Source organism: Punctularia strigosozonata (genome assembly GCF_000264995.1).
Source record: "Punctularia strigosozonata HHB-11173 SS5 unplaced genomic scaffold PUNSTscaffold_9, whole genome shotgun sequence".
Classification (NCBI taxonomy): Eukaryota; Fungi; Basidiomycota; class Agaricomycetes; order Corticiales; family Punctulariaceae; genus Punctularia; species Punctularia strigosozonata.
Window position 1 is genome coordinate 698,551 of NW_006767441.1, and position 23,199 is coordinate 721,749.

Consider the following 23,199-nt stretch of genomic DNA (forward strand, 5'->3'; position numbering starts at 1 on the left):
GAAGCCGCCCGGGTTATCGCCATCAACTCCGTCGCTGCACCGCTCACACCCTCCTATCTCACCGGCGCACAACAACAGCAGCAGCAACAATTACACCGTTTCGATTCGGAGCCCGTTGCAAGAATAGCGAGACAGGATTAATTACAATAGGCAGCTGATTATGATTTCATAGTCCTCGCTCGACTCGGACGCCAAGCAATCGCGCGGATCCTCCGCCAAACTATTGCAGCCCCGGCTCGGGCTGCGCGTGCCCCGAACTACCTTTCCTCAGGTTGGGTGGCGTCGCCCCGCTCGTCGTGCTCGCTTCGGGGGTCGGTTGCTGAGGCCCGCTGCCAGGGAATCCGGCAGGCATCCCCTGCGCCTGACCGTCCACGCCCGTCCCAGCGAATCGCGAGAAAAAGTTGTCCCATTGGCCTGCAAAAGCGCACCAATCCAACGTCAGTCTCTCGCTATGTCTGCTGAGGATCGCCACGCACCCCAGTCGAACATGCCCCCAGGCAACCCCTCTAAAAAGCCCGTGTCCGCCATCGCAAACTGCTCCAGGCTCATGCTCGTCGCCGTCTGGTTCTCCGTCGGCACGTCCGCGTTCAGCACGTTCAGCACCTGCACGCTGTTCCCCGTCTGGCCTATCCCGGGGTTCATTGCTGGGTTCACGTTGGGCCCGAACCCGCCACCCCCGAGCGGGGTGATGTTCACCAAGCTGTTGTTGGCGTTGCCGTTACTGCTCGGACCCGCCACAGCGCCGTTAGTGCCCGCTTCCTGCACCTCAGCCATGGTCGAGTCCTGCTGTGTCCGAACCTGCGCCTGACGAGCAGCTGTTGAGGCAGCGTCACCGCTCGCATCATCGCCATCTTCGCGCGCGCCGGGGTCCGCAGTGTCCTCACCTTCGGAGTCCTCGCCGTCGGAGCTCGCCACCACCGTTCCAGGCGGCAAGTCCGCGAGCTCGCGCTTGCTCGTTCCGTGCGCGACGTACACCCCTCCGCCCGGTCGCGATGGGTCCTTCTTGTACTCGAGCCCGCCAAGCGGCTGCTTGTTCACGACGCCGCCCGTCGGGTTCAGCGGCGCCGCCGTCAAGTCGCTCGGCGGGCCCTGAGTCGCCTCGTACAGTAGAGTGATGATCTCTGCGGTCTGTGAATATTAATTATTATTTGTTGAGTATATGCGCCCTCGGAGAAAACACGGATTCTCCCGACCTTGCGACGCGCGGACATGTGATCGGGCGAGAGCGAGCTCTCCCATCGCCGCACGCAATCCCGCAATTGCCTCAGCTTCGCGGCCGCGTTCGCATCCTTGCGCCGAGCCCAGGTATGGTACTGGAATATCCGCGTTAAACACATCCCCGATCAAAAGAATCGCATCAAAAGCGAGGAAAGGGGAAACCTCCTCGAGGGTAGGCCTAGATGCACACCTGAACGAGCGCACACGACGTGCTGGCATACGCGACCAGCAACCAGACGTCGTACATCTGCTCATGCGAGTCGAGCCAGTCGATCGCCTCGCCCGTGAGCCGGATGAGGTTCGACCAGTGCTCGACCGTCAGCGAAAATTTGAGGTGTTCGGGGCACGAGTACGAGATCCTCATGAACACTCGCCAGAAGATCATGAGGACGCACGAATACAGCAAGTGCAGCAAACCTGAGATGCGCGCGCCGGCGGCATGTTGTCAGAAGCAGCGGGGGAAAGGCGGAGACGTGGTACACGTACCGGCTTGCCGGTTCCCGTCGATGCCACGGTACTGGAGGTTGGGCGGAAGATTCGCCTTCCATGCCTCGATGTCATCCAACAGGGACTGCAAGATCTCATCCGTGGCGAGCATTAATCCCGAGGGGCTATCAGAAGAGTGGCGTCAGTCTGGTAACGTGTGAGTCAATGAAGATGTTCGCGTCACCTATAGACCGTCTTGAGCACACGTCCGAGCAGGATGCTGAGGCGCATTAATTCGTCCATGTACACGTCATTGGGGTCGCCGGATGACGGTAACCGAGCGTCGCAATCTTGGACATCGATCATATACGGGTGACCGTACGCCAGACTCGTCCTGAGAACACGACGTGAATTAGGCACTCACAGAAAGGATGTTTAATTAATGTATATATGCGCACCATCTATCTGATATGACGCATATCCCCCATAATCGCCGGCGAAGTTCGATGTCGCGTTTCACCGACTCTGCACGATGCAGGCCCAGGTCCTGCGCCTGTAAAAAAAAGAATAGAATACCTCCGTTAGCGATGAGTCCGCGCCGTCACGTTCCCACGCACCATCCGGATGGCACTGCCGAGGCGTATCCATAACGCCGACAGCGCCTGCGGTACATGCGCCGAATGGCAGTCCGCCAGCATACACAGGATCAACAGGGCTTGCACGTTGACGATAGACGCCGTCGAGAGCACCTCCTCGCCCTTGATCAGCCCGTTCACGGCGTACCTGACCGAGTCAAACACGCTTTGCGGTACCTCGCGCCTCGCGGCGGCGACGAGACACATCGAGTACAGTAACACCGGCGGCGGCTGCTGATTCGCGAGGAACTCGGTGCGGGTAACGACGGGCATGTTGGGCGCGACTTCATTGAAGTAGGCGTTGATGAGCTTCTCGATTACGTCGCGCTCGATTCGAAGGTCGAGCGGTTTGGGCGGCGCCGGGTGCGGGTCCTCGGGCGTCGGGGGGTCGTGGATCTGGATGAGGCCGTCACCAGTGCCGGATACTTCCCATTTGTGATGGTAGCGGGTGTCGTAAGACTCATATATGTGCGAAGAGAGGTTCACCTGCGAGTGAAGCAAGTGCGCGGGAGACGTCGGACCTGCGCAAAACGGCTCGTTGTTAAGATGCTGTATTTCCAAATACTTTCCTGCGTTTACCGTAGATCCGAACATCGCGTTCTCGGGGCGAGGACGTACGATCACGTTCTTCCTTATCCTTCTCGGCCGCTGCGGCGGCCTCCTCTTCGAGGCGCTTCTTCTTGAAGCGCGTCTCGGTAATGGGCAAGAAAAAGGTACAGTCGAACCCATACTGTTTGCAATGCTGGCAAACGGGAGGATCCGCGTCGGTGAGGACGTCGCACCTGGACGACCATGAGCATCGATGAGCGCGGTCACGGCGACGATCGCGAAGACGCGACCGACGGCGAGCTCGTTGCGTACCTGATCTTTCGACTGCGACAGCTGTCGCAGGCGCGTTGAGTCTTGGTGCGCTTCTTCACGTCTGAAACGGGGGTGGTATGAGCACGGTGCGCGCGCCGGCGTCAGCGTCGGGGACGAGAAAAACACGCACCGGCCTCGTCCTCGGACGTCCTGTCGCCCGTGCCGCGGCGATCCGAGCCCTTGCGCTTGCGGCCCGACTTGGACGCGGACGCGGACGACGGGGGCTGATCGGGCGGGGTGACGTCCTCCTGCGACGGCGGACGCTGGGGCGGGTAGGCGAGGATGCCCTGGGACTGGACGTAGGGCGGATAGGAATAGGGATGGGGGTACGGGTTGTGGGGCAGGTACGCAGCGTACTGGGGTGCTGTAGGGTGTGCCGGGATCTGGCCGACGTGCGGCGGGGGACCGGCCGAGGGCGGCTGCGGGTAGTGCGCGTAGGGGCCGCCGGGGCCGGGGTTGTAGGGCGGGTTCATGGCGGGGTAGGCGGGGTACGGGAGGAGGGGCGGCGGGGCTGTTCGGTCGGGGGTGAGCGTCGGGGGGGACGGCGAGGAGGAGGGAGGGGGATACGTGCGCTTGGGCGCGTCGGGCGGGCGCTTTGATTTTTTGCGTTTATTTTGCGGCAGGGGGCTCGGCAGCGGCGGCGGGTCTGTCGATTCCATCCCGTCGCACTTTTCTGTCAGCGGTGCAGAGGCTGAGGGCGACCGCCGCGGACCCAGCTCCTTCCCGCGCTGCCTGCTTGCGTAAGCGCCCGCGTACGTAATCCCACCGTCATCCGCCCCTGGATCGCAGATCTCCCGCGTGCTCCCACATTTGGGGCGCGACCGGACTGCCACGAGGCTACCGGTAGGCCTCCCGGCGTCCCGACGCGGGCAGACGCCGCTGCCTCGACTGCCACAGACCGCACCCTCTTCCTGCTATCAGCCCAGGGATGATGGCGGGCGCATATAGCCAGAGAGCAGCGCGCACGGTGATCAGCACAGAGTGTACCAGCACCTGCTGCGCATGCAGCCTGGAGACAGCCCTCGCTAGAATAACACTGAATAATTTAGTCGTCGTCCCCAAACAACCCCGACGGGCGCGCGCGCTGACCGCACACAGTCATCGGAGAAACAGTTTAGCCTTTCGAACATCGAGAACAATCAAATCCCTTGTCCCGAACAAGGTTCAATTTTGATGGCGCACAGGAATCCTCATATGTCCGCCGCACCCTTCTTCGTCTCTGAAACCCGGGCTCCAAATACATACTACTATGTATGTAGCGATCCCAAGCGTGATTCGCGAGACAAGACACCCAAGACCGTCGAAATCTTGTCCGATCAAGAGACCCACTCTTGGCGACCGACCCACGGAGGAAATGCCACATTCCTCTGCGCCTCAGCGCCGTGTAACAGCGCGTCATCAAACGTGACCGGCCCGGCCAGACTTCCCGGTAACAAATCCATAGTACGTGTATGTATGCACTCCGAGTGCTCCTCCGAGACGTTTGAATTGCAACGCTGGCCTCGACGATCGTCTCGGACGAACGAAACATACAACGTCGCCAACTCAGGGCTGCGGCTCATGCTGCGGTCATAACGTGGTGTTTTGATTCGACGATAACATCTCGCTTCTCCTGCTCGCCTTCATCTTCTATCGAATATCTTCTTCACCTGATTCGTGCACGAACCTTACCGCCCTTCAATCACAAATCCTTTCACTGGCCCTCGCCGACCCACTGCTGCGGATCCCGGATGTCACCCACCCTACTTTGCACGCTCTCTACCGTTTCGCCACGCGCATGCACACCTGCACAACACCTCGGTCGATCCCTCCCTTCTCCTCCTCCCCGACGAATAAACTCCGCGCTGATCCGATGCCCAATCATTAAAAGAAGCTCCTGCAGGGTCCGCTGCCACCGGTGGGCGAGCAGCGCCGCCCGTCATCGCCACCCGCGCTCCAAGGCACGACAAGGTACCAAAATCCCGACGCAAAAGACCCCGGCGATCCATACCAGGTTATCGCCATGCTTAATTTTCGCGACATATCCGTGTCTCCGAGGCTTTTCCATCGCGAATCAGATAAACCTAGTGGCCATGATCCCCATCACGCGGCGACCCCGTCCTCTCGTCAACCTCCCAAAGTTGCATCGCGGCGTCTGTCTGGCAGCGCGGGATAAAACCGCACGCCGGTGCGCTCGTCGCACAGCTCCGCGATGGCTTCACATGCAGCACAACTTCCATCCTAGGCCCAGTTCCCCTAGCTCGAGCTCACTGTGGGCAGCACGCCATAAGCTATCGCACTTCTCCGTCAACAGCCACCTCGAACGCTGTGACATTGCCCTATCGCACGCAAGTTGGGCCAGCGGGCGCGCACGCAAGTTGGGCCAGCGGGCGCGCACGCAAGTTGGGCCAGCGGGCGCGCACGCAAGTTGGGCCAGCGGGCGCGCACGCAAGTTGGGCCAGCGGGCGCGGTTAGTCCGAACACCGTCTGCAAAGAACGCCGTCCGGCTCTCCGTGTACATCCGCCCTCGGTACCACGCGCGTCGGACACAATTATGTCTAGGGTGCGAGCTATATACGGTTTCCTCCTCCACGCCACCGGCGCCTTCCCATCCAGAGAACAAGGGCGCGAGACCGCGCTTTTGGGAGCGAGTTCACCATGGGTTGGCCAGAGGCTGGACGTCGACACGCATCCCCATATAGACATATCAAACGGGTCCTCGTCCGCTCGCACGCCTATGCGGAAAGGCAACAGAAACATTAGGAATTGCACACAGAAAGCGATAGCGTATAGAACAAAATGTAACAATCCCACCGGTACCCTCCAAGAGCCAGGAACAGACATCAATAATACCGATCAGATCTGGGAACATAACCCGCAGCAGAAACGAGCGACGACAATCAGAAGAAACGGCCCGTCGTCATCCTCTGACGACGGCAAACCCTTTGTGACCCGTCTCGAGATCGTTGCCTTCCCACTGCGCAAGTCCCGGGTTCACCTTGCGCTGGTCGACCGTGGCGGTTCCATTCGCATCCAACCACGAGTAACCCGTCGGTCTGCACAGCACGTTCACAAAGTTCTTCCGCATGCTCCCATGCGAGAACGGGTTGGGTGGCGGCGGGCCGGGCACCAGCGTCTTATGCGCCTGGTTGCGTATCTGGTCACAGACGGAATCAGATCGGGCAGATAAACGCTGCGAACTGAATTATATCGTTACCTGCTCTATGGTAGTCACGTTAAGCAACAGGAGCTGGACGATGTGAAATATCAGCCGATGTTCGCAACCGGGACCTATCTGCACACTCACCCGCAAGTGATAGATTAAAAGAGCGGTGACGGGCCAGATGACCACAATCGAAAGACAGAACGCTACTGCGCTGCCGGCGCCCTCGCGTAGCGCATGTTGGAAGTTGACGTGATCCCTCCGTGTCAACCACCAGAGGTGTAACGCAGAGGTAACGATTACGAGTGCTAGAGTGGTGGTCTAGACGAAGCGACGTCACCGCCGCTTCCACGGGTCGATTTTGTGCTAAAGTACTTACGGCAGAAGAGAGGAACGTAAAGAAGGTTGTATAATTGCGCCTTCCAACACAGTTGTTCACCCATTGACAGTGGTGGTCACAACCTTCAACGCAGTTGTCACACTAGTAGCAGCCCGTGTCAGCGTGCGCCGCCGCATAACGAGACAACGTGACGATAACCTACCATTTTACAATGGCTCGACCTCGGTGGGCGATAGATTTTGCAAGTAACACAATACTTGACGCGGACGCTAGGGTAGAAGAGGGCGGTTTCACTCGCTTATCTGTAATCGTTGGGTAATATGTACGTACGAGCCGGCGCGAACCTTTAGGTCCCTAGGAAGCGGAACTCGCGAATTGTCATCGGTGGTCGAATTCGCGGCCATCGGAGGGTCCAGATCCAGATCCCTCGGTAATATCCCGGGGTCGCGCATGGCCTGATAGCAAGACGTCAGCGAAGCGGAGACATCAGCGGTGACGAAGTTGCCATACGGTTGCCAGCATGCTCGAAAGGGTGAGCAAACACATGTACGCGCCCACAGCCGCCACTGCCGGACTTTCATGGTGCCACCACCACACGCAGGTCGTACCGAACCACACACCGGATATACCTAGCGCTACTGTAAAAGACGATATGAACGCCCACGGTTGGTCGCCTCCAGTCAAGACATGTCCGCCCAAGAAGAAGCGATTCCTGGACGGATGTGTTTGATAATTGCGCATGGGCTTTCCCGTCCTTTCGTCGATTCTGGGTACTGCCGATAACGGAGGGTTGTCCGGAGGTGGAATGGGATCAAATTCGTAGTCAGATCGATGTCGGAGCGATGGCGAGATCGAGGGCTCGTAGGGGGGAGAGAACGACCGCTTGGCTCGCGGTACCAGGTGGTCGTTGTCTATCGCTTTGCCTTCGAATAGTATAGGGGACACGGGACTGGCACCGTCCACTTTGGTTTCAATAGTAGGCTTCGAGAGAGACTTTCGGTGGCCGTCAAAGCTGATTCCCCGAAACAACCGTTCCAAGCTATTCCTCACCGCTCCTCCCTTCGACCCTCCGGATGACCCTATATTCAGAGGTGGTCTAGGTTCGTCGACGACAGTTGGTAAAGGATGTAACTTCGGTTTGTGAACGGTGGAACGGCCGCCAATAGGCAAGAGGGCTTCTCGGCTCTGTTTCGTTCGTTTGCTTGCTTCTGACTGTCGAGGAAGGTCTTCCGACGTGGACATGGGATCTTCCTGGGCGGAAAGGTCGGACACGGCCGAGAGCCGCTTCTCCATGGACGCCATCGGCATGGAATCCGACTGCTCGTGCGAAGAGTCGGTTGACATGGCAGAGGCGGGTCTCACCAGCGAGGAGGGATAGTTGGGACGCGAAGGACGGAAGAACGACGCTGCGGGGAGCACTCCGCCGGCATGGGTGGCGCTGGTATGATGGAAGGCTGTAGAGGTGGGCGAAGACGGGGGCTCTCCTGGTCTTGAGGCTGACGAGACAGCAGACGCGGTCCGCGTATGTGTAGAGGCCGCGTGTGTGCGCGGTGTTGGTCCGATCGGGAAGCGCTGAGGAAGAGGTGCAACGAGGTCGTCGGTGCGAGACAGTAAAGAGTGTGGAGTCGACATCGACAAAGTGAACAGGACAAGAAGAACAGCAACGGTATTGGTTGGTCGGTTGGTTTCGCCTAGAATATGATAAGACTGGTCGTCCGCTGGGCGGTTGGTGTGGCTTCGGCGGAACCAACGCCCAGTCAGAGACACTTACCCCGAACACAAGCGGACGAAGCACAGCACATGCCGCGCGCGGGAGGGCGTGGGAACGTGTATTATAACCAGAATCGACGAGGGCTGCCTACTACATGATTGATGATATGGATACAATGGATACTCATGGATACAAAGGTCCGAACTTAAATCAAACGACACCTTTCACCGCCCACGCAAAGTGCCAACGCGTATACAGACGGGCGCGCCCTTCCCTCAGCTCTGCTACCGCGAGCTGCTGAATCTGCGCCAATAGGTCGGGTGTGTACCCGAAGCTGGTTGAGGTCAGCATACTGCAAACGAAACACAAAGATGTGATGTACTCTACGAGTAATGGAGTCATGCCCATGATATGTCTCGTGGTGTTCTTGAGCAATAGCTCGCTTAACATCTTTTGCTCAGGGGTGAGCCCTATTGAAAACCCGTCAGTCATCGGAGCGCGATTGCAACCATCGCTTCGTACCTTTCGGCCATGGCCCGATAGGTATCCAAACCTTGGTCCACCCTCGATCGGTGAGACCCGAGATGGCGTCCAAGTACTGAGGGTTCTGGGATCTGATCAGTGACGTCGCTTCCATTTCGACGAGGGAATAATGTTACCAAGTCGCACACGTCCAGGTTGCCTCCGCGCGCCTTCATAGCGTTCCAGGCCGTAAAAAATATTCGTTGAGTCCAAGAGAACCCTGGCTGTCCTGGTTCGAGAGCGGGCATTTGATGGTAGTGCTCGTCATAAAGACGCAGGTCTCCATCGGCCAATACGAGAACTCCGCCAGGGCGGAGAGCTCTTACCATCTCGTCTAATAAGCCCTCCCAGTCCCTGATCTAAGATTCAATAAATGACGGAGTCCTTGAGCTCACTCCATTGCGGGTAAGTGAACGACGGGAACGTACACCAGCCGAGACTGCGCGGATATGCACGAGGTTGAAACTGTTCTCGAAGTGGGGAAATCCGAGATTCGCCTGGAAACAGCGGTGGACCATGAGGTCACATACTTCTGTGTCAATGGTGAAGGTTCTTACGTCGTCAATTTCGAACCTATCGCAGAAGCAACCATCAGCGAAGCCATCATTGACACGAGTATCCGTGCTCACCGGCAATTAGGAGGCATTTCCCTGATCAGATTGTTCAGCACGCAGACATTTCCTCTGCTCCCGATACCTCATACTCGCCTTTGTGTTTTCGGAAGCACCAGATCTACCCCTGTTACATCGCAATGAGGGTACTCATTGGCCATGTCCAGAGCCCTGGAGCCATTGAGCAATTATATCATCAATGTGTGCCATCGACAGGCTCACCAGCTGCCGCTGCCTGTGCCGATGTCACATATAGCTGGCCGTGAGCCGTCTGCTCGTGGCTGAAGAGCCCGCTCCACTAGCTCTCGGGCAGGAAACAACCCGCCTAAGGCGTGCTTATACATCTCGTGTTGTATGTCGAGGCGCTCGTGCTCTTCTTGGTCCTGCGTAGATATTGTCAGTGTCAGGCACCAAAGATGCCATACGGTACCACGAACATACCGCCGGCAGCATGTATGTCTATCATACGCGGATCTGTCAGTGGCGTTGTCTATTGTCGTCACGCATACACTCACTTCATTTTGGCTGTTGAGCAATCTGCCGTGTAATTGCCGTATCTGAAACACCCTTCGTCAATCGCGGAAATCAGACATTCACTACTGAAACTTGAGCGCACGATGAATCGTTCGTCAACCGACGGGTGGAATGAATAGAGTGATGGAGCAGGACTGAGCCTTCCATCGGCCGTTTCGTGCTCTCCATGCACATGCTCGTCGTCCATGAGCGAACGATGTCCCGGGAAGGGTCAGGGCGCGTGTGGGGAACGAAAGGGAGACACTCCGGAGAACGAACAGCGGGGGTATATATGCAGGCCACGCAGCAAAGACTGAGGTCCGCCGGTCTAGGATGAGGAGACCTGCTCCGCCGATTGGATGTAAAAGACCCGGGGTAAAATCTAGCATGCAGATGTCCCGTTCGAGACGCCTCGCAGGTCCAGGGGTACGGCACGCCCGCGGTGCCGATCTTATAGCAGGTTACTCCTGCTGTTCCTTTGATAGGATCTGGATCAACCTCGCCAATCTTTGGTCGGTGCACAGCTGTGCCCTTTGATCGAAGATGCAAAGAGCCGTTCGATAAAGACTCGGATATGAAGTACACGAGACGAAAGAGAGCGGTCGGCGCGATTTTGCTCGAGGTGCCGGGGCAGCCCACATTGGACTCGAGAGGACCTCCGCCGATGGGGCAATAAAAGGATCCCGGATTAGGCAGTATTCCCGTTCGAAATCGAACAGAGGAGAAGAGCGCAACACGGACGCACGCGCAAAAGGCGTGGAGGGGCTGTGAGGGCTGGCACCGCCATCGCCCACCTCCCCGTGTGCCGTTCTGGCCACTTCAAGCTTCAAGTTTGCAGCAGTTCCCTATCACTGACTTCAACGACGATCATGTCTGGCATCTGCAGAACGCGTCTTGCCGAGGAGCGCAAGCAATGGCGTAAAGACCATCCATTTGTGCGCCTTGTTTTGTGACGGCGTGGCGATCTTGTTGAACGCGCTCTGCAGGGATTTTACGCGAAGCCCGCTAAGGCGGCGGACGGCTCGATGAATCTCATGGAATGGGAGGTGGGTATCCCGGGAAAACAGGGCGTAAGTAGTCATGATAACCGGTGTCCATCAGCCGGTCTCAGGATATGCTCTCTTACTAGACTGCATGGGAAGGTGGAGTTTACAAACTAGTCATGATTTTCCCCGAAGGTGCGCCCCCACTCGATGTCCCTTTTTGACCCGTTGACCCCATTATTCAAAGATTACCCCTCAAAACCGCCCAAATGTACGTTTCTTCTCTCGATCGAGTACAAACAGATAATGGATTTCATAGGAAGGCAAGTTCACTCCGCCGCTCTTTCACCCGAACGTGTATCCTTCTGGAACGGTCTGCCTATCGATTCTCGATGAAGAGAAGGCATGGAAACCGGCTATCACAATCAAACAGGTATGTACGCACCGTCCTCTTCTTCGCTGACTAATCTGCCATCGCAGATTTTGCTCGGGATCCAAGACCTGCTGGATGACCCCAATGTGCTTGACCCAGCCCAGAGCGACGCATACACCATGTTCAAGTGGGTTGTTTCCACATGATGAGCCACAATATGATACTGAATAAATGCGCCAGGAATGACAAGACAGCATACGAGTGAGGCACTCTTTCGGTGATTTATGCGCGCATTGACTCATGTTTATACAGGAGGCGAGTGCGCCAGCAAGCCAGAGATAACATCCCGAAATAAGCCACCGTCGACGCCTGCTTCGTTACGCCTCCGCAACTCCGCTCGCTTCGCTTCTCATCCATCCTGTGGTCCACGTTCTGCATCTCTTCCTCACGTCATCCTCCTTTTCTCTCGGCGGTCCCATGGACATCCTTCGACCCACTACAACGTGCTCTCTGTTGCTGTACTTCGCCGCATGTATGAGTTCTCTCATCTGCGGTAGATGCTCCGCCGGCCAACGTGCTGACGACGGAGCTTGAAAGAACAATGACAATGGGGTCGGCCTATTGCGGGCCTCCCTTTCGCATTGACTTCTCAAGGGCCGGACGATTCGCATTTCACGCTAGGGCGAGCTCCGAGTCCGGTAATCTCAATGTTTCTGGTATCGGCGGAAAGCGTACCACGGATCAAATCAACGATTCTGATTGCCATTCGCCGGAATAGCAGCCCGACGACTGCTACATACCTACATATTATGTACGTTACATGTGTTCGGTCGAAATCTGCAAGCAGCGTGCATCCGCCCGGGGATCTCTGCGTCCCGCATTAATTCGGAATAAGCACGCGCACTTTATAGAAGTATTGTTGAAAAAACGTCGTTGTCGAGCCAGGCGACCTGCGGTACTTCGAACCAGCAAGGTGAAGTGCTGGACCACCGAACACTTATCGCGGCCTTATCTTCAGGTAAGTGGCGTTTTGCGCGGAGGCATCGCAATACAGTCGATATCGGCCTGTTGCGCCATCCGAGAGTGCCAATATCGATCGTCGGCGTGAATCGCCATAGTAATTTGGGGGAGGAGCCTCACCGCAGACATGCATGTACACGGGCCAATTGCTTCTACATTTACATTACATCCGGATGTTAGTCCTTGTACTTAGAGGGTCCATTTCCTTGTAAATGCAATGCTGCTCGCGCATTCGTGACCATTACACATCCATCTTAGTCTCTGTCTTTGAAATCACCAAATTCCCATTTGTAACAATCCTGCACGACGGGAAGGGGGGGAGCTCAGCGCACGTCCCACGATCATGCGGCTCGGAATGGAACTCACAATGCATTCACCCTCCGCTCTCTCCCTCGGGACTTCGTGTCCGTCCTCCTCCCACATCCGATCCAGCTCAAGGACTTCTTTGATCACTCTTCGGATAGGATGCGTTCTCACATCCACCTTCCAGCCCAATTCGCTGACCGTGTCATATATAATGGACTTGCCGAGATGACAACGGGATTCGAGCGCGTAACCCGCCTCAGCGCAAGGGGAAAACGGACCAGAGCATGTACCTTGTGGAATGGGGTCTGCGTTATGATAGACCTGCGAGTGACAGCTGTCAGCGTGCGCGGTGGTGGCTATATGCCATTAACGAGGACGTACATGTGTCACGGGGGCGAGCGACTGCGGGGCTACGGAAGGGTCCGAGGACGGTGGAAGGGGAAGATGCAGGCGTGTAGCGGCCAGACGTTCTCCCGGAGCTTCGAACGCCACGGCGGGAAAACCGAACGTAGTCCCGAGAAGCGCCGCCAGGGAGCCTCCGAGGGAGTGACCGACAAGCCAAATGTCTGAATTAGGGTACATGGAAGTGAGATTGTGGATCAGGGTCTATCGGAAAAGTCAGCATCTCGCCCAATGCGCCTCACTAGAAGAATACACCTACCACCCCGACGGAGTAGAAGAGGCTTTCCTCGACCAGCGCCTCGGTCAAGCACCCACTGTCACACTTCCATCCCTTGCTATGGCATCCGCATACCTGCCTGAACACCCAGCTGATATCCACGCGAGCGCAGCAGCACGAGAAGAGTAGATTATCGTTGAACTTGTCCTTCTTCGACGTAGGGCCGTTAATCGTGGTCCCTTTGATAGATAGCACGACTGTGGAGTTCGATGGCGTTGCAAACACATGGGCGCGGAAGCCGTCTGCGGGGTCTTCCCAGCCCACCGGGAACGTCTAGGCAGCGTCCGTCTCAGATCACAGAATGTGGGAGTGGGATATCATAGAACAAGTACCGTATTCCAGATCTCGTCGATATCGTACCAGTTCTTGTTTCCGGGGAATGCGTAGGCGTCGCCAGCCATACGGCCGAGCTGAACAAGGGTATGACGGTCTCGAACATCCGGCGCTCTCAGCTCTATACGATCCCATTCTATCGCTTCACTTTCGCCGTATCTTAGCGATCGCCAGCGGGCAGATTGGTACGCTGCTGGAGAGCGGGGCCGATAGACGGTTTGTCGCCGAGTCTTGATGTCGGTTGAATGTATTTGAGAGTGAGCCTCGAGATGATCATATATGAATGCGCCTTTATCGAGGTCATCGAGCTCGAGGGTGATCTGCTGCCTCGAGATCAAGGATAGCGTGTCTACAGCATGTCCCTCGGCGACCACGCAGGCGCCGAGGCCGAGCACAACAAGACAAACAACGAAAGCACGCATGCAGACGACGAGCAGAGCATCGGAGATGACCTATTGAGCTATAAACACATCATGGAAGCGGCGAAGGAGTGTTCGCCAGAATCGGAAGGTCGTTCCGGCGCGCACGTCCACGGAGCGCAGCCCACGCTCATCTTTAGCTCGTCCTCGTCGGCGCTGACGGCGTCCAAGTCGCCTTCCTCGCTATCGTCAACGGCGAGCGAGCGCGCTCATGCCACATATTCTCTGTTACGACCGTCAATGACATGTACGCCTACGACTACCACAGCCGTCTTGATACCCCTACAGGAAGCTTCCGCCGGCCGTGGTCCCCCGATCCATACGACCCTTTGCCGTCCACGGGTCAACTGCAGCACTACGAGATTGAGGATGGCTATCGTGGCAGGGCGAACGTCAGTGGCGCCAGAAGAAGAGAGGCGAACGCGAGCGATGTCTCGGTCGAGGCGCTCGACTTGGCCGACTATACAATGTCCCTGCGCGGGCAACCCCCAAGGCAACTTTACGCCTACAACCCATACGATCAATATCCGCCCTCTCCGCCTCCAATACGTCCGCTTGCGACCGGTGACACCTTCGCATCGACCCCATCGTTGACGACCGCCTCCACCCACACCGAAACATCGCGAAGACCGGTTCGCAGACCGTTTTCTCTGCCTCCTCCCTCAAGCTATGCACATCAGCGATCATATGCACCCCCATTTCCTCCCGTTAACCTTGAGGAACCCGACATTGCGTACCCGGATCAGGTCCAGGATGAGGTCGACATCGCGCAGTTCCCACCGTGGACTAAGGGATGGTACAATAATGGAGCGAAATCCCCGTATCCATCCGCCAACTCCCGCGCTCATACTTCGAATGTTTTCGACCCCGCATACTCATCGTCGCAAGGCCATGGACACGATCCATACTCTCCCCTGTCCGCATCTCATGGTTACGTGCCGCCGACGTTGAATTCGCACGAGTCTTCACGTAATCTGCTACCCTGGTCGAACGACCGCTCGGAATCGTACGGGCTGCCGATAGACTCAGAGGTGAAGGAAGAGCGGATGAAGATGCTGGAGCGGGAGTTCGGCGGCAAAGGGTACGCGCAGGAAGAAGAGGTGCAAAATCCGGTTGGAAGTGTGGATGCGAAGGGTGACCTCATCACGGAGGGGCCGAAGAAGCGGAAGGCTGTAAGGGCCGCTCAGGTCATACTCTCTCTGGGGGCCGCAATATCGGGGATTTATGGGGCGTTGGTATGTGATCGTCTGTTAAACGCCTTTATCATTTGCGAAAACTCATCGGTTCTGTAGATCATCAAACCCAAGTCATCGCCGCCACCTAAAGGGTCCATTGCCTCATACATTATGTACATCCTCTCCGTATTGACCTCCCTTGCGCTCCTATGGCTTTTCGCTCTTCGCCCTTGCTGCTTCCGGCGCTCAAGACGTGGGCCAGCTACCTCCGTTCAAGCACCTAATGGCATGATGGTTTTGCCTGTGCAGCAGCTCCCTGGCGGTGGAAAGGCGAAGAAGAAAGGCGGCAAGAAGGGCAAGAAGGGAGCAGACGGACAGGGCGTGCAAGTGAACCTGATCGTGGATCCGGGCATGTTCGGGAGGGCCGAGGAGTCTTCGTCGGGTGAGGACGAAGGCGACGGCATGCCAGGAGGGTACGACGAGTTCGGCTCTGCTCATGGATCTTCGACGAGCTATCCGGGACACAAGAAGCGGAAGCGTAAGAGGGTGCGTAGGCGAGGAGTATTCGCGGGGCTGGCCATGGAGGAACAGTGGCGAGTGGCGAGGAAGGCGAGGAAGAGGATGCTTTGCTTTGATATCGCGATGGGTGCAGTGTGGGCATGTGAGTTCGTGTATGTGCTCATCGGGAAGCGCTGTCCGGCGGGGGGCTACGAGGGATGGTCAGTAACTGCTCGCGGAGTTGTTATCAGGACCTGACTGAGACGATCTCGCCCAACAGGTGCAACGCATACAACACTGCGACGGCAGCGTCGTGCCTCCTGGCTGTCGCCTTCGGGTTCAGCATATTCTTCGAGATCAAAGATTTGCACGCCAGTCGAGCATCACCTCGCACACGGACATGAATCACCGAACCCACTGGACTCGCTTCTCCTCGTTCTTGTGCGGACTCGAACTGCTGTTTGCCATTATTGCTTCTGTACCAGTCTCACCGCGTAGTTACTGTTCGGACATCCACATATATCGTAGGTATTTATATTTTCATTATCATGATTCACGGAATTTTATGACCCTTACGACTATGAAACCTAACGTAAAGCTTCTGTTGAGGCTAAATTCTAAATCACAGCACTTCTTCGTGATCGCATATCGAGCATACACTGTTCATCCAGGACCAAGAACCGATAAGGGAGGTAGGGTATAAGATAATCATATTTACGATAAGTAGACCTCAACCAAGCATGTGCATCGAGATAACGAGGCGGCGCTTGTAAACGCGTATCAAGCGTCAACCTTCTACGTATTCGATGCTCCCATCCTCGTCTCCTCCCGCGTCTTCTTCATCCGACGCTTCATCTGTCTGTGCGTCTCCCAGTTTTGTAGCAAGCGTCCTCAGGAATACCGACGCTTGCCACTTGGCAAAGGTGAAGGGGCCTCCGATGAACTCGAGACGATCCCGGACGTGCTCTGGAATCTTTTCGAGCTCCAGGGGGGTATATCTCACTTGGCAAACGAGCTGGTCTTTTGAGGTGATCGTCGCGTCTTCAGGAAGTTCTGGGAGCGGTTCGTAGTAGAAGTACAGTTCGAAACTCAGAGCTGTTGTTGAAGTCTCAGTCGTTGCAGTGAGCGCCATAAAGGAGGGTGCGCACTAAGTTCGGGATGTTCGTTATGGGTGTATAAACATCGTATTTTTGGTTCCTCAAGACCCAAGGCCTCCCAGTTCGGATGGGTGTTTTCGTACTTGACGCTTATAACCAGGAGATTGGTCATATCCTCGTAGAAAGTGATAATCTTGGCCATATCCGGTGCCGCTGTTTTAGCCCCGGGTCGCGCCACTGACGAGGACGGTGTGGGACGGGACGTCAACGACTTCGAGCGGTCGATCTCGGCTTTCAGGTCGGATTCAAGTAACCGTTCTGCGGCGTTCGATGAGACAGGGAGAGCGACAAGCGAGCATGATGTCTGCAGCGACTTACGTTGCTTTATCAACTCAGCAATTTCGCGGTCTTTCTGTATAATGATGGCATCCTTGCCTTCTGATTCCTCTTTCCATTTGTCACGATCCCTTTCGGCCTGTCGTTTTTCCTCGTCGACGGCCTCTCGGGTCAAGAAGTGGACGGCGGCAGGGCCGGCTTGCCCTCGAGCAAGTGGTTCCACCCTGGCTATCTGCGAGGTTAACTCTTTGATGAGGTCTTCCTGCGCTAATAACTGTTTAAGACCTGAACGATGCCGAGGAAGGGGAAGGTAAACCTACTTTGTAATCGGGCATCATAATTCGCAGCTTGTACTCGCAGGGCCTGTTCAGGTTCCGAGACTCGCAAATTGAGTATCTCGTCGCATTTCTGCGCAAATTTGTCCCGCTCCTCGCGCAGCTACCAAGGTCGTGTCACAAGTTGTAAGATGGCGGAAGTTCAGAATACGTACAGCGGCAACCTCCTTCCGAAGACGCTCCATTTCCCGCGGGGATGTATCGATAGGTTTCGTTCGAGCTGTCGGGGCGGCCCGCGAACTAGGCGGAGGTACTTTCTTCTTAGCTGGAGGGTCGTCTGACGAACGTTCCTGCATCACTACATCACCATCGGTCTCCGTGACTTTGCTGAGGCTGGGCTTTTGAGCCACCGTCTGTGCGGGAGCCTTTGCCTTCCCTTTGGGCTGAGGTTTTGCGGCCGTCTTCTTCGCGGCCGTCTTTGGCGGGGGTGTAGGCACCTCTACCACATCGCCATCGGATAGTAGCTCAACCTCGTCGCCGCCGTGTTGAATGGTAGTTTCCTTCGCGTTGTTTGGATGCTTTGGTGGTTTGGGCTGTTTTGATGGCCCGGCTACGGGAGCCTTGGGGTCTCGCTGTGCTGTTCGCGCCATGGGCTCTTTATAGGACGGTCGGTGGGGGGTGAGGACATTGTATTCTCCTAGACAAGAGAGCCGACTAGGATTTAGTAGATGAGTCTGTGACGCGTAAAGAAGATGAGATGAACAAGGGAGACTTACCGAGCTCGTCGCCGGAAGACATGGTCGCGACAAACAGCGAGAACGCGCGCAACGCGTCGGACACGCGAGCCGTCGAGCGGCACGCGACGAAGCGCGACTCACATGCGGCTACCGGATATCTTCGGCGCGCGGCGATCGAACCATCTATGGTGACCATGAGGAATCATATCATGCGAACGCTAGGCCCCGACTCTTCCTGCTTTCGAGTTCGTCTACAAGCATGGAACAATACCTTGAACAGCGGACGCAGCTGATCAACGAGGATCGCGCTCGCAGAGTCGACAGCCACCTGTTCAACCTGCAGGGAGACTCGACTGCCGCAAGGGCCGATGCAATCGTGCGCGATATCCGCAAGTTCGAAGCTGATTCCATCTGGAGTCAAGGTTCTCGAGGAGACTGCTGATCCACAACAGACGAGGCTGATCATGTTTACTGACAGACTATGAGGATATCGACCATGTCTATCCCGGCATGGAGTTCCTCACAGGTTCGCTGAATCTTTCCGCTCGAGAGGACAAGGTCTCAACAGGCATCAGCGAGGCATATCATCGAAAAGACCAAGCTCTTCGAACTTCTCTGCAAGGCAAGTTTATCCTTGCTTAGCTCGCTTCGCCGTATTCACCCTCGCTATCAGATGCCCAAAGGCGCCTTGCTGCACGCTCACCTCGATGCGATGGTGAATGTGAATGTGCTGCTCAGGCTTGCGCTCGAGCACCCGGAACTTCATGTCAAGGTCGAGACGGCCCTGACCAGCTCGTCTATCTCGTCTGTTTTGCCTCAATTTCGCGCCTTGGCACCAGCCGAGATAGCAGCTGCATCTGAGACGAGCTTGAGTTCTGAGAACTATGACAACAGCTGGGTACAGCTGGCCAAAGCGAGAGAAACATTCGATCCTGCTTTGGGCGGCCCCGAGGCCTTCGACAAATGGATCATGGGTGCCTTAACCATCAATCCCACTGAGGCCTACAAAACCCACTCAACAGTCCCTAAGGTCTGTTTTTGCCCATGTGTGTGACTACGTGTTCTGACCATCTACGCTTCTCATAGATATGGAAGAAATTTTCAAGCACGTTCCTCGTGTCAACTGTCAGTGACAATCACGGATTTCCCTTTTCCCCCCATTTGATTGGATGGTTTAGGGTCTCATTCGTTTCGCGCCCGTCTGGCCACGTTATATCCGAGAGTTCCTCCTGTCATCTGTGGACGATGGCATTTCCTACGTGGAAGCTCGGATCAACTTTGTCTACAAATTTATGGTTGGCGCCGATGGACAGGAGAACATACCTCACCGCCAGTGGCTGGTCGACTTCGAGAAGGTCCTCAGCGATGTGAAGGATGAGCTGAAGCAGCAGGGCCGCGAAGACGAGTTCTTTGGCGCTCGGGTAATTCGTATTTCGCGCAGCATGCGAGATCATACTTACGCGCAACACGTAGATCATCTACACGACGATCCGATACGTCAGTCCGGAAGAGCTCAACTGGTACCTGGAAGATTGCATTCAGTTGAAGAAAGAGTTCCCTCACCTTATCGCAGGTGTGGATCCACTTTACCTGGTGACATCACACCCTTCTAATTATCCTGCAAGGCTTTGACCTCGTCGGCGACGAGAATGCCCTCAAGCCTCTGACAGACTATCTCCCTCAGCTGCTTGCATTCCAGGAACGTACGAAGGAACTAGGGCTTGACATTCCCTTCATCCTTCACGCTGGAGAGACCCTCGGAGATGGCAGCAAAGCGGATATGAATCTGTATGATGCCATCCTATTGGGTACAAAGCGCATAGGACATGGGTTCGTGGTCTCAATCCAATGTACACGCGCTCGAATTGAGTCCTTCATTAGATTCTCCCTTGTCAAGCACCCTAGACTGATGGAAATCTGTCGCGAGAAACAGATCGCGCTCGAAGTATGCCCGATTTCGTACGTCAACCTCAGCCTCACCTCCGGCTATCGCTCACTCGGGCCCGTAGTAACGAAATACTTGTGAGATGATTCATGTATCCCGTAGTCAATATCCGCGTTCATACGGGACCATAGCGTCTCACGTCCTCTATGCCGATGCATCCGTTCCCGACTCTACTGAACCACGGAGTTCCCGTGGCACTCTGCAGCGATGATCCCGCCGTGTTCGGCAGTATGGGGCTTTCATACGACTTCTTCCAGGTTCGTCGGAGCTGCGCTGCAATCGCCGTATCGTTGGTAACCGTTGTCTTCTTAGGTCCTGGTTTCCAGCGAGGTCACGGGCATCTTGACGCTCGGGGAAATAGCCCGCAAGAGCATCGAGGTGAACACAATGTTTCTACATGAAATCGCCGCTCATGCCATCACTATAGTATACCACTTTAGAGCCAGCTGAGAAACAGCGTGCCCTGGCGCAATGGCAGGCGCGGTGGGACAAATTTTTGGCGGAGATTGCGCAAATCCAGACGTGAACGTACACAAACGGCCTTCAACTGGCCTTTTCAAGCTGATTGCTGCCTTCAACTGGCACAAGCAGCACATTGTCATCAACTGGCGTAAGCGGTCCCTAGAGCCTTCGGCCCTCAACTGGCTTGTTTCTCGGAGCGCTGGCAATCGGATGTCCGGAGGCGGTGCTCACGGCAGACCATGTGCGACTGCAGCGCTCTGTGACCATCCCTGGCATATGCTAGACACGTCGAGCGATGTGTGGGCCACGAGGGTCTAGTTGGGCGAGGAAACCATGCTGTTTGGTATATTCTCCTGATTCTCCTAGGCGCTCATTCGTGGTGCCACCTGTTACCATCTATGATTCGAGAACAGAGTGTATTTCTATGACGTCGTATAAATACAGCGTGAGGACGGTATGCTCGGAGCGGTCGCCCCACTTCATGAAGCCAATATTACCGTCACCATTCCTGGCGAATATCAGCAAAGCACCGTAAGGAAGTTTGATGAGAGAGCTTTGAGAGAAGTCGCTGCCGGATTTGGCCGCCGCGTCGCGGAGTTGATAAACACCCCCGCGCGTCCCTCCATCTCAAGCGCATCCCGCCGCCCTCCCGCCAACGCAGTCGCCGGCCGCGTCGTCGACGAAGGTGAGTGTACATCGCTGGTCGTAGTGCCGCCTCTCTTCACGCCTCCTTCCTCATGATCTCCTGCACGCTGCTTCCCCCAGACCACGTCATCCTTCCAGTCCCGCCCTGCCCCCACTTGCCCAAGCCCATCGCAGCCAGCCCTTCCCAACACCCAACGCCGATCCCCAAATCACCCCGTGAACTTGCATTGAGACGCGATGCCTGACGCTGACTCTACCCGCAAGCGCTCTCGTTCCCCGGACGACGCCGAGGACCAGAAGCTGCACAAGCGCGCCAATACGGGCGTACCACCAACGTCCACGAACGATGATTCGGGTACGATGATCACTCTCTCGTAGCGACGTGCCAATGAACGATGCCGGCTCTCTTTCCTCTTGCCCCTCGATCGCCTGCGACTGCAGCTGTGAAAACCGAGCCCGATTCGAATGACGCCGACGCGAATGCGACCGTCTCGGCAGGACCCTCTACCGGCGGCTCAAGCTCGGGCAGCGCCGCCCCGCCGCCTTCGGGGACCATCCACATGCGATGCCTTATTGTCACTCAGGACGCGTCCATCATCATTGGCAAGGGCGGCGCGCACGTCAATGAAATCCGCCAGAAAAGCGGTGCTCGCGTCGTGGTGTCTGAGAGTATCCCCGGAAACCCCGAGCGGATCCTCAACGTAAGCGGCCCACTAGATGCCGTGTCGAAGGTGTGTACAGGCGTGTGTGTACAGGCGTGTGCGTGTTAAATTCGATACCTAACTGGTTCTGCGTCAGGCCTTTGGTCTCATCGTGCGGAGGATCAATGACGAGCCCTTCGACTCGGCGTCCGTGCCGGGCAGTCGCGCGGTCACTATCAAGTTCATGATTCCGAACTCGCGCATGGGCTCGGTCATTGGCAAGGGCGGATCTAAGATCAAGGAGATTCAAGAAGCCAGTGGAGCGAGGCTGAATGCTAGCGAGGGTATGCTGCCCGGCTCAACAGAGGTATAGCGCTACCCCAATGCGCGTCGTGTTTGGCTCAACTTGGTAAACAGCGTGTTCTGAGCGTGTCAGGTGTCGCGGACGCGATCCATATTGCGACTTACTACATCGGCAACATCCTCATCGAAGCCAACGAGCGACAACCGCACGCCGCCAATTCCTCGTACCGCCCGTCGTCCTACTCCCGACGCCCGCCATACCCGGCTACCGGCGGCTCCTCGTACGTCCCCGGGTACACCAACCCGTACCCGCCCCCGACAGCAGCTGCACTAGCGCACGGGCAGCTGCAGACGCAGCAGATCTACATTCCGAACGACCTGGTGGGGTGTATCATCGGCAAGGGCGGGGCCAAGATCAACGAGATACGGCACATGAGCGCCAGCCAGATCAAGATCATGGAGCCCGGCGCGACGGGCCAAGCAGGCGCGGATGGAGCGCCCGCTGGGTCAGAGAATGAGCGGCTGGTGGTCATCACGGGCGCCCCGGCCAACATCCAAATGGCGGTCCAGCTGCTGTATTCGGTTGGTGGATGCATGTGCTATCGCGCATATGTTGCTGACGTTCTTTCTTGGTTTTGCTATACAGAGGCTTGAGCAGGAGAAACAGAAGCAGCTGCGGGCTCAACAGCAGCCGGCGATGTGACAGTGAGGAAGTCATTGTCGAAGAAGTTGAAAAAGGCAGTTGGACCCTGTCCCCCTATCACCGACGGTCATTCTTGTCACAGTTTTGCGTGTGTTCTTGCTGCTCCGGGGCTGTTTCGTCGTTTTCTCGCCGAGCAGCAAATCTTTTGTGCTATCGTCGAACCCCAGTGTGAACTGTAGGCTGGCTCACTTGGCGAGTCATAGTCGTATGTATTGAGTCCGCTTCGACTGCGTGATAAATGATATGGCGCGTGCTGTCTTGTGCTATCGTTTGGCGAGCCCCCGTCCATG

The 23,199-nt window shown here is 56.4% G+C and overlaps 9 protein-coding genes across 9 annotated transcripts; 4 read left to right on the top strand and 5 right to left on the bottom strand.

Annotated features, from left to right (window-relative positions):
• Positions 1 to 77: 77 nt before the first annotated feature.
• On the bottom strand, positions 78 to 3,613 carry PUNSTDRAFT_121365 (uncharacterized protein; the record flags this gene model as incomplete). The annotated part of the gene is made up of 11 exons (XM_007385408.1): positions 78 to 414; positions 477 to 1,128; positions 1,194 to 1,313; positions 1,409 to 1,635; positions 1,705 to 1,829; positions 1,889 to 2,038; positions 2,103 to 2,197; positions 2,262 to 2,800; positions 2,859 to 3,061; positions 3,141 to 3,201; positions 3,271 to 3,613. 11 exons carry the CDS (start codon positions 3,611 to 3,613, stop codon positions 221 to 223), a joined length of 2,709 nt encoding a protein of 902 aa, XP_007385470.1. The 3' UTR covers positions 78 to 220.
• Positions 3,614 to 5,865: 2,252 nt separating this feature from the next.
• On the bottom strand, positions 5,866 to 8,339 carry PUNSTDRAFT_53554 (zf-DHHC-domain-containing protein). Its single transcript, XM_007385409.1, has 7 exons — positions 7,133 to 8,339; positions 6,953 to 7,077; positions 6,825 to 6,891; positions 6,662 to 6,763; positions 6,427 to 6,603; positions 6,337 to 6,369; positions 5,866 to 6,276 (listed from the first exon to the last, which is right to left on the bottom strand). Exons 1-7 carry the CDS (start codon positions 8,252 to 8,254, stop codon positions 6,040 to 6,042), a joined length of 1,863 nt encoding a protein of 620 aa, XP_007385471.1. The 5' UTR covers positions 8,255 to 8,339; the 3' UTR covers positions 5,866 to 6,039.
• Positions 8,340 to 8,443: 104 nt separating this feature from the next.
• Positions 8,444 to 10,192, bottom strand: PUNSTDRAFT_144711 (S-adenosyl-L-methionine-dependent methyltransferase). Its single transcript, XM_007385410.1, has 12 exons — positions 10,083 to 10,192; positions 9,982 to 10,023; positions 9,908 to 9,925; positions 9,689 to 9,849; positions 9,563 to 9,637; positions 9,485 to 9,505; positions 9,413 to 9,428; positions 9,284 to 9,352; positions 8,993 to 9,214; positions 8,856 to 8,940; positions 8,716 to 8,803; positions 8,444 to 8,667 (listed from the first exon to the last, which is right to left on the bottom strand). The coding sequence occupies exons 1-12, from the start codon at positions 10,185 to 10,187 to the stop codon at positions 8,544 to 8,546; spliced, it is 1,026 nt and encodes a 341-aa protein (XP_007385472.1). The 5' UTR covers positions 10,188 to 10,192; the 3' UTR covers positions 8,444 to 8,543.
• Positions 10,193 to 10,777: 585 nt separating this feature from the next.
• On the top strand, positions 10,778 to 12,194 carry PUNSTDRAFT_53556 (ubiquitin-conjugating enzyme 9). Its single transcript, XM_007385411.1, has 8 exons — positions 10,778 to 10,914; positions 10,966 to 11,049; positions 11,109 to 11,157; positions 11,210 to 11,233; positions 11,286 to 11,395; positions 11,443 to 11,522; positions 11,576 to 11,596; positions 11,648 to 12,194. Exons 1-8 carry the CDS (start codon positions 10,849 to 10,851, stop codon positions 11,688 to 11,690), a joined length of 477 nt encoding a protein of 158 aa, XP_007385473.1. The 5' UTR covers positions 10,778 to 10,848; the 3' UTR covers positions 11,691 to 12,194.
• A 271-nt stretch (positions 12,195 to 12,465) lies between these two features.
• Positions 12,466 to 14,143, bottom strand: PUNSTDRAFT_104726 (alpha/beta-hydrolase). Its single transcript, XM_007385412.1, has 5 exons — positions 13,673 to 14,143; positions 13,323 to 13,613; positions 13,043 to 13,267; positions 12,722 to 12,982; positions 12,466 to 12,654 (listed from the first exon to the last, which is right to left on the bottom strand). The coding sequence occupies exons 1-5, from the start codon at positions 14,093 to 14,095 to the stop codon at positions 12,610 to 12,612; spliced, it is 1,245 nt and encodes a 414-aa protein (XP_007385474.1). The 5' UTR covers positions 14,096 to 14,143; the 3' UTR covers positions 12,466 to 12,609.
• A 98-nt stretch (positions 14,144 to 14,241) lies between these two features.
• On the top strand, positions 14,242 to 16,391 carry PUNSTDRAFT_104727 (uncharacterized protein). Its single transcript, XM_007385413.1, has 3 exons — positions 14,242 to 15,327; positions 15,385 to 15,986; positions 16,046 to 16,391. The coding sequence occupies exons 1-3, from the start codon at positions 14,338 to 14,340 to the stop codon at positions 16,167 to 16,169; spliced, it is 1,716 nt and encodes a 571-aa protein (XP_007385475.1). The 5' UTR covers positions 14,242 to 14,337; the 3' UTR covers positions 16,170 to 16,391.
• A 161-nt stretch (positions 16,392 to 16,552) lies between these two features.
• Positions 16,553 to 18,123, bottom strand: PUNSTDRAFT_126991 (uncharacterized protein; the record flags this gene model as incomplete). Its single annotated transcript, XM_007385414.1, has 5 exons — positions 16,553 to 16,860; positions 16,914 to 17,180; positions 17,241 to 17,465; positions 17,519 to 17,636; positions 17,689 to 18,123. The coding sequence occupies 5 exons, from the start codon at positions 18,121 to 18,123 to the stop codon at positions 16,553 to 16,555; spliced, it is 1,353 nt and encodes a 450-aa protein (XP_007385476.1).
• Positions 18,124 to 18,467: 344 nt separating this feature from the next.
• Positions 18,468 to 21,091, top strand: PUNSTDRAFT_104730 (adenosine deaminase; the record flags this gene model as incomplete). The annotated part of the gene is made up of 13 exons (XM_007385415.1): positions 18,468 to 18,632; positions 18,689 to 18,736; positions 18,786 to 18,832; positions 18,884 to 19,240; positions 19,297 to 19,335; positions 19,389 to 19,631; positions 19,684 to 19,783; positions 19,836 to 20,040; positions 20,092 to 20,169; positions 20,220 to 20,232; positions 20,287 to 20,412; positions 20,468 to 20,533; positions 20,583 to 21,091. Coding segments are annotated over 13 exons (1,586 nt in total), but the record flags the coding sequence as incomplete, so codon positions are not given.
• A 268-nt stretch (positions 21,092 to 21,359) lies between these two features.
• PUNSTDRAFT_53562 (uncharacterized protein) lies at positions 21,360 to 23,157 on the top strand. The gene is made up of 4 exons (XM_007385416.1): positions 21,360 to 21,993; positions 22,061 to 22,270; positions 22,321 to 22,788; positions 22,853 to 23,157. The coding sequence occupies exons 1-4, from the start codon at positions 21,658 to 21,660 to the stop codon at positions 22,907 to 22,909; spliced, it is 1,071 nt and encodes a 356-aa protein (XP_007385478.1). The 5' UTR covers positions 21,360 to 21,657; the 3' UTR covers positions 22,910 to 23,157.
• The last annotated feature ends 42 nt before the right edge of the window (positions 23,158 to 23,199 follow it).

Excerpts from the sequence above, each read along its gene's own strand:
- PUNSTDRAFT_53554 (XM_007385409.1), bottom strand. The coding sequence starts at position 8,254 with ATGTCGACTCCACACTCTTTACTGTCTCGCACCGACGACCTCGTTGCA. Across the intron at positions 6,892-6,952 it reads CTAAAGGTTCGCGCCGGCTC|CGTCCGCGTCAAGTATTGTG; the intron begins GTACGTACATAT and ends CTTCTACCCTAG. Across the intron at positions 6,277-6,336 it reads ACGTGACTACCATAGAGCAG|ATACGCAACCAGGCGCATAA; the intron begins GTAACGATATAA and ends GTCTGTGACCAG.
- PUNSTDRAFT_144711 (XM_007385410.1), bottom strand. The coding sequence starts at position 10,187 with ATGGACGACGAGCATGTGCATGGAGAGCACGAAACGGCCGATGGAAGG. Across the intron at positions 10,024-10,082 it reads CGGTTGACGAACGATTCATC|ATACGGCAATTACACGGCAG; the intron begins GTGCGCTCAAGT and ends AGGGTGTTTCAG. Across the intron at positions 8,804-8,855 it reads TATCGGGCCATGGCCGAAAG|GGCTCACCCCTGAGCAAAAG; the intron begins GTACGAAGCGAT and ends GGTTTTCAATAG.
- PUNSTDRAFT_53556 (XM_007385411.1), top strand. The coding sequence starts at position 10,849 with ATGTCTGGCATCTGCAGAACGCGTCTTGCCGAGGAGCGCAAGCAATGG. Across the intron at positions 11,234-11,285 it reads CCCCTCAAAACCGCCCAAAT|GCAAGTTCACTCCGCCGCTC; the intron begins GTACGTTTCTTC and ends TTTCATAGGAAG. Across the intron at positions 11,523-11,575 it reads GACGCATACACCATGTTCAA|GAATGACAAGACAGCATACG; the intron begins GTGGGTTGTTTC and ends TAAATGCGCCAG.
- PUNSTDRAFT_104726 (XM_007385412.1), bottom strand. The coding sequence starts at position 14,095 with ATGCGTGCTTTCGTTGTTTGTCTTGTTGTGCTCGGCCTCGGCGCCTGC. Across the intron at positions 13,268-13,322 it reads TCTTCTACTCCGTCGGGGTG|ACCCTGATCCACAATCTCAC; the intron begins GTAGGTGTATTC and ends CTTTTCCGATAG. Across the intron at positions 12,655-12,721 it reads GAGCGGAGGGTGAATGCATT|GATTGTTACAAATGGGAATT; the intron begins GTGAGTTCCATT and ends CCCGTCGTGCAG.
- PUNSTDRAFT_104727 (XM_007385413.1), top strand. The coding sequence starts at position 14,338 with ATGTACGCCTACGACTACCACAGCCGTCTTGATACCCCTACAGGAAGC. Across the intron at positions 15,328-15,384 it reads CGGGGATTTATGGGGCGTTG|ATCATCAAACCCAAGTCATC; the intron begins GTATGTGATCGT and ends TCGGTTCTGTAG. Across the intron at positions 15,987-16,045 it reads GCGGGGGGCTACGAGGGATG|GTGCAACGCATACAACACTG; the intron begins GTCAGTAACTGC and ends CTCGCCCAACAG.
- PUNSTDRAFT_53562 (XM_007385416.1), top strand. The coding sequence starts at position 21,658 with ATGCCGGCTCTCTTTCCTCTTGCCCCTCGATCGCCTGCGACTGCAGCT. Across the intron at positions 22,271-22,320 it reads TGCTGCCCGGCTCAACAGAG|CGTGTTCTGAGCGTGTCAGG; the intron begins GTATAGCGCTAC and ends CTTGGTAAACAG. Across the intron at positions 22,789-22,852 it reads CGGTCCAGCTGCTGTATTCG|AGGCTTGAGCAGGAGAAACA; the intron begins GTTGGTGGATGC and ends TTTGCTATACAG.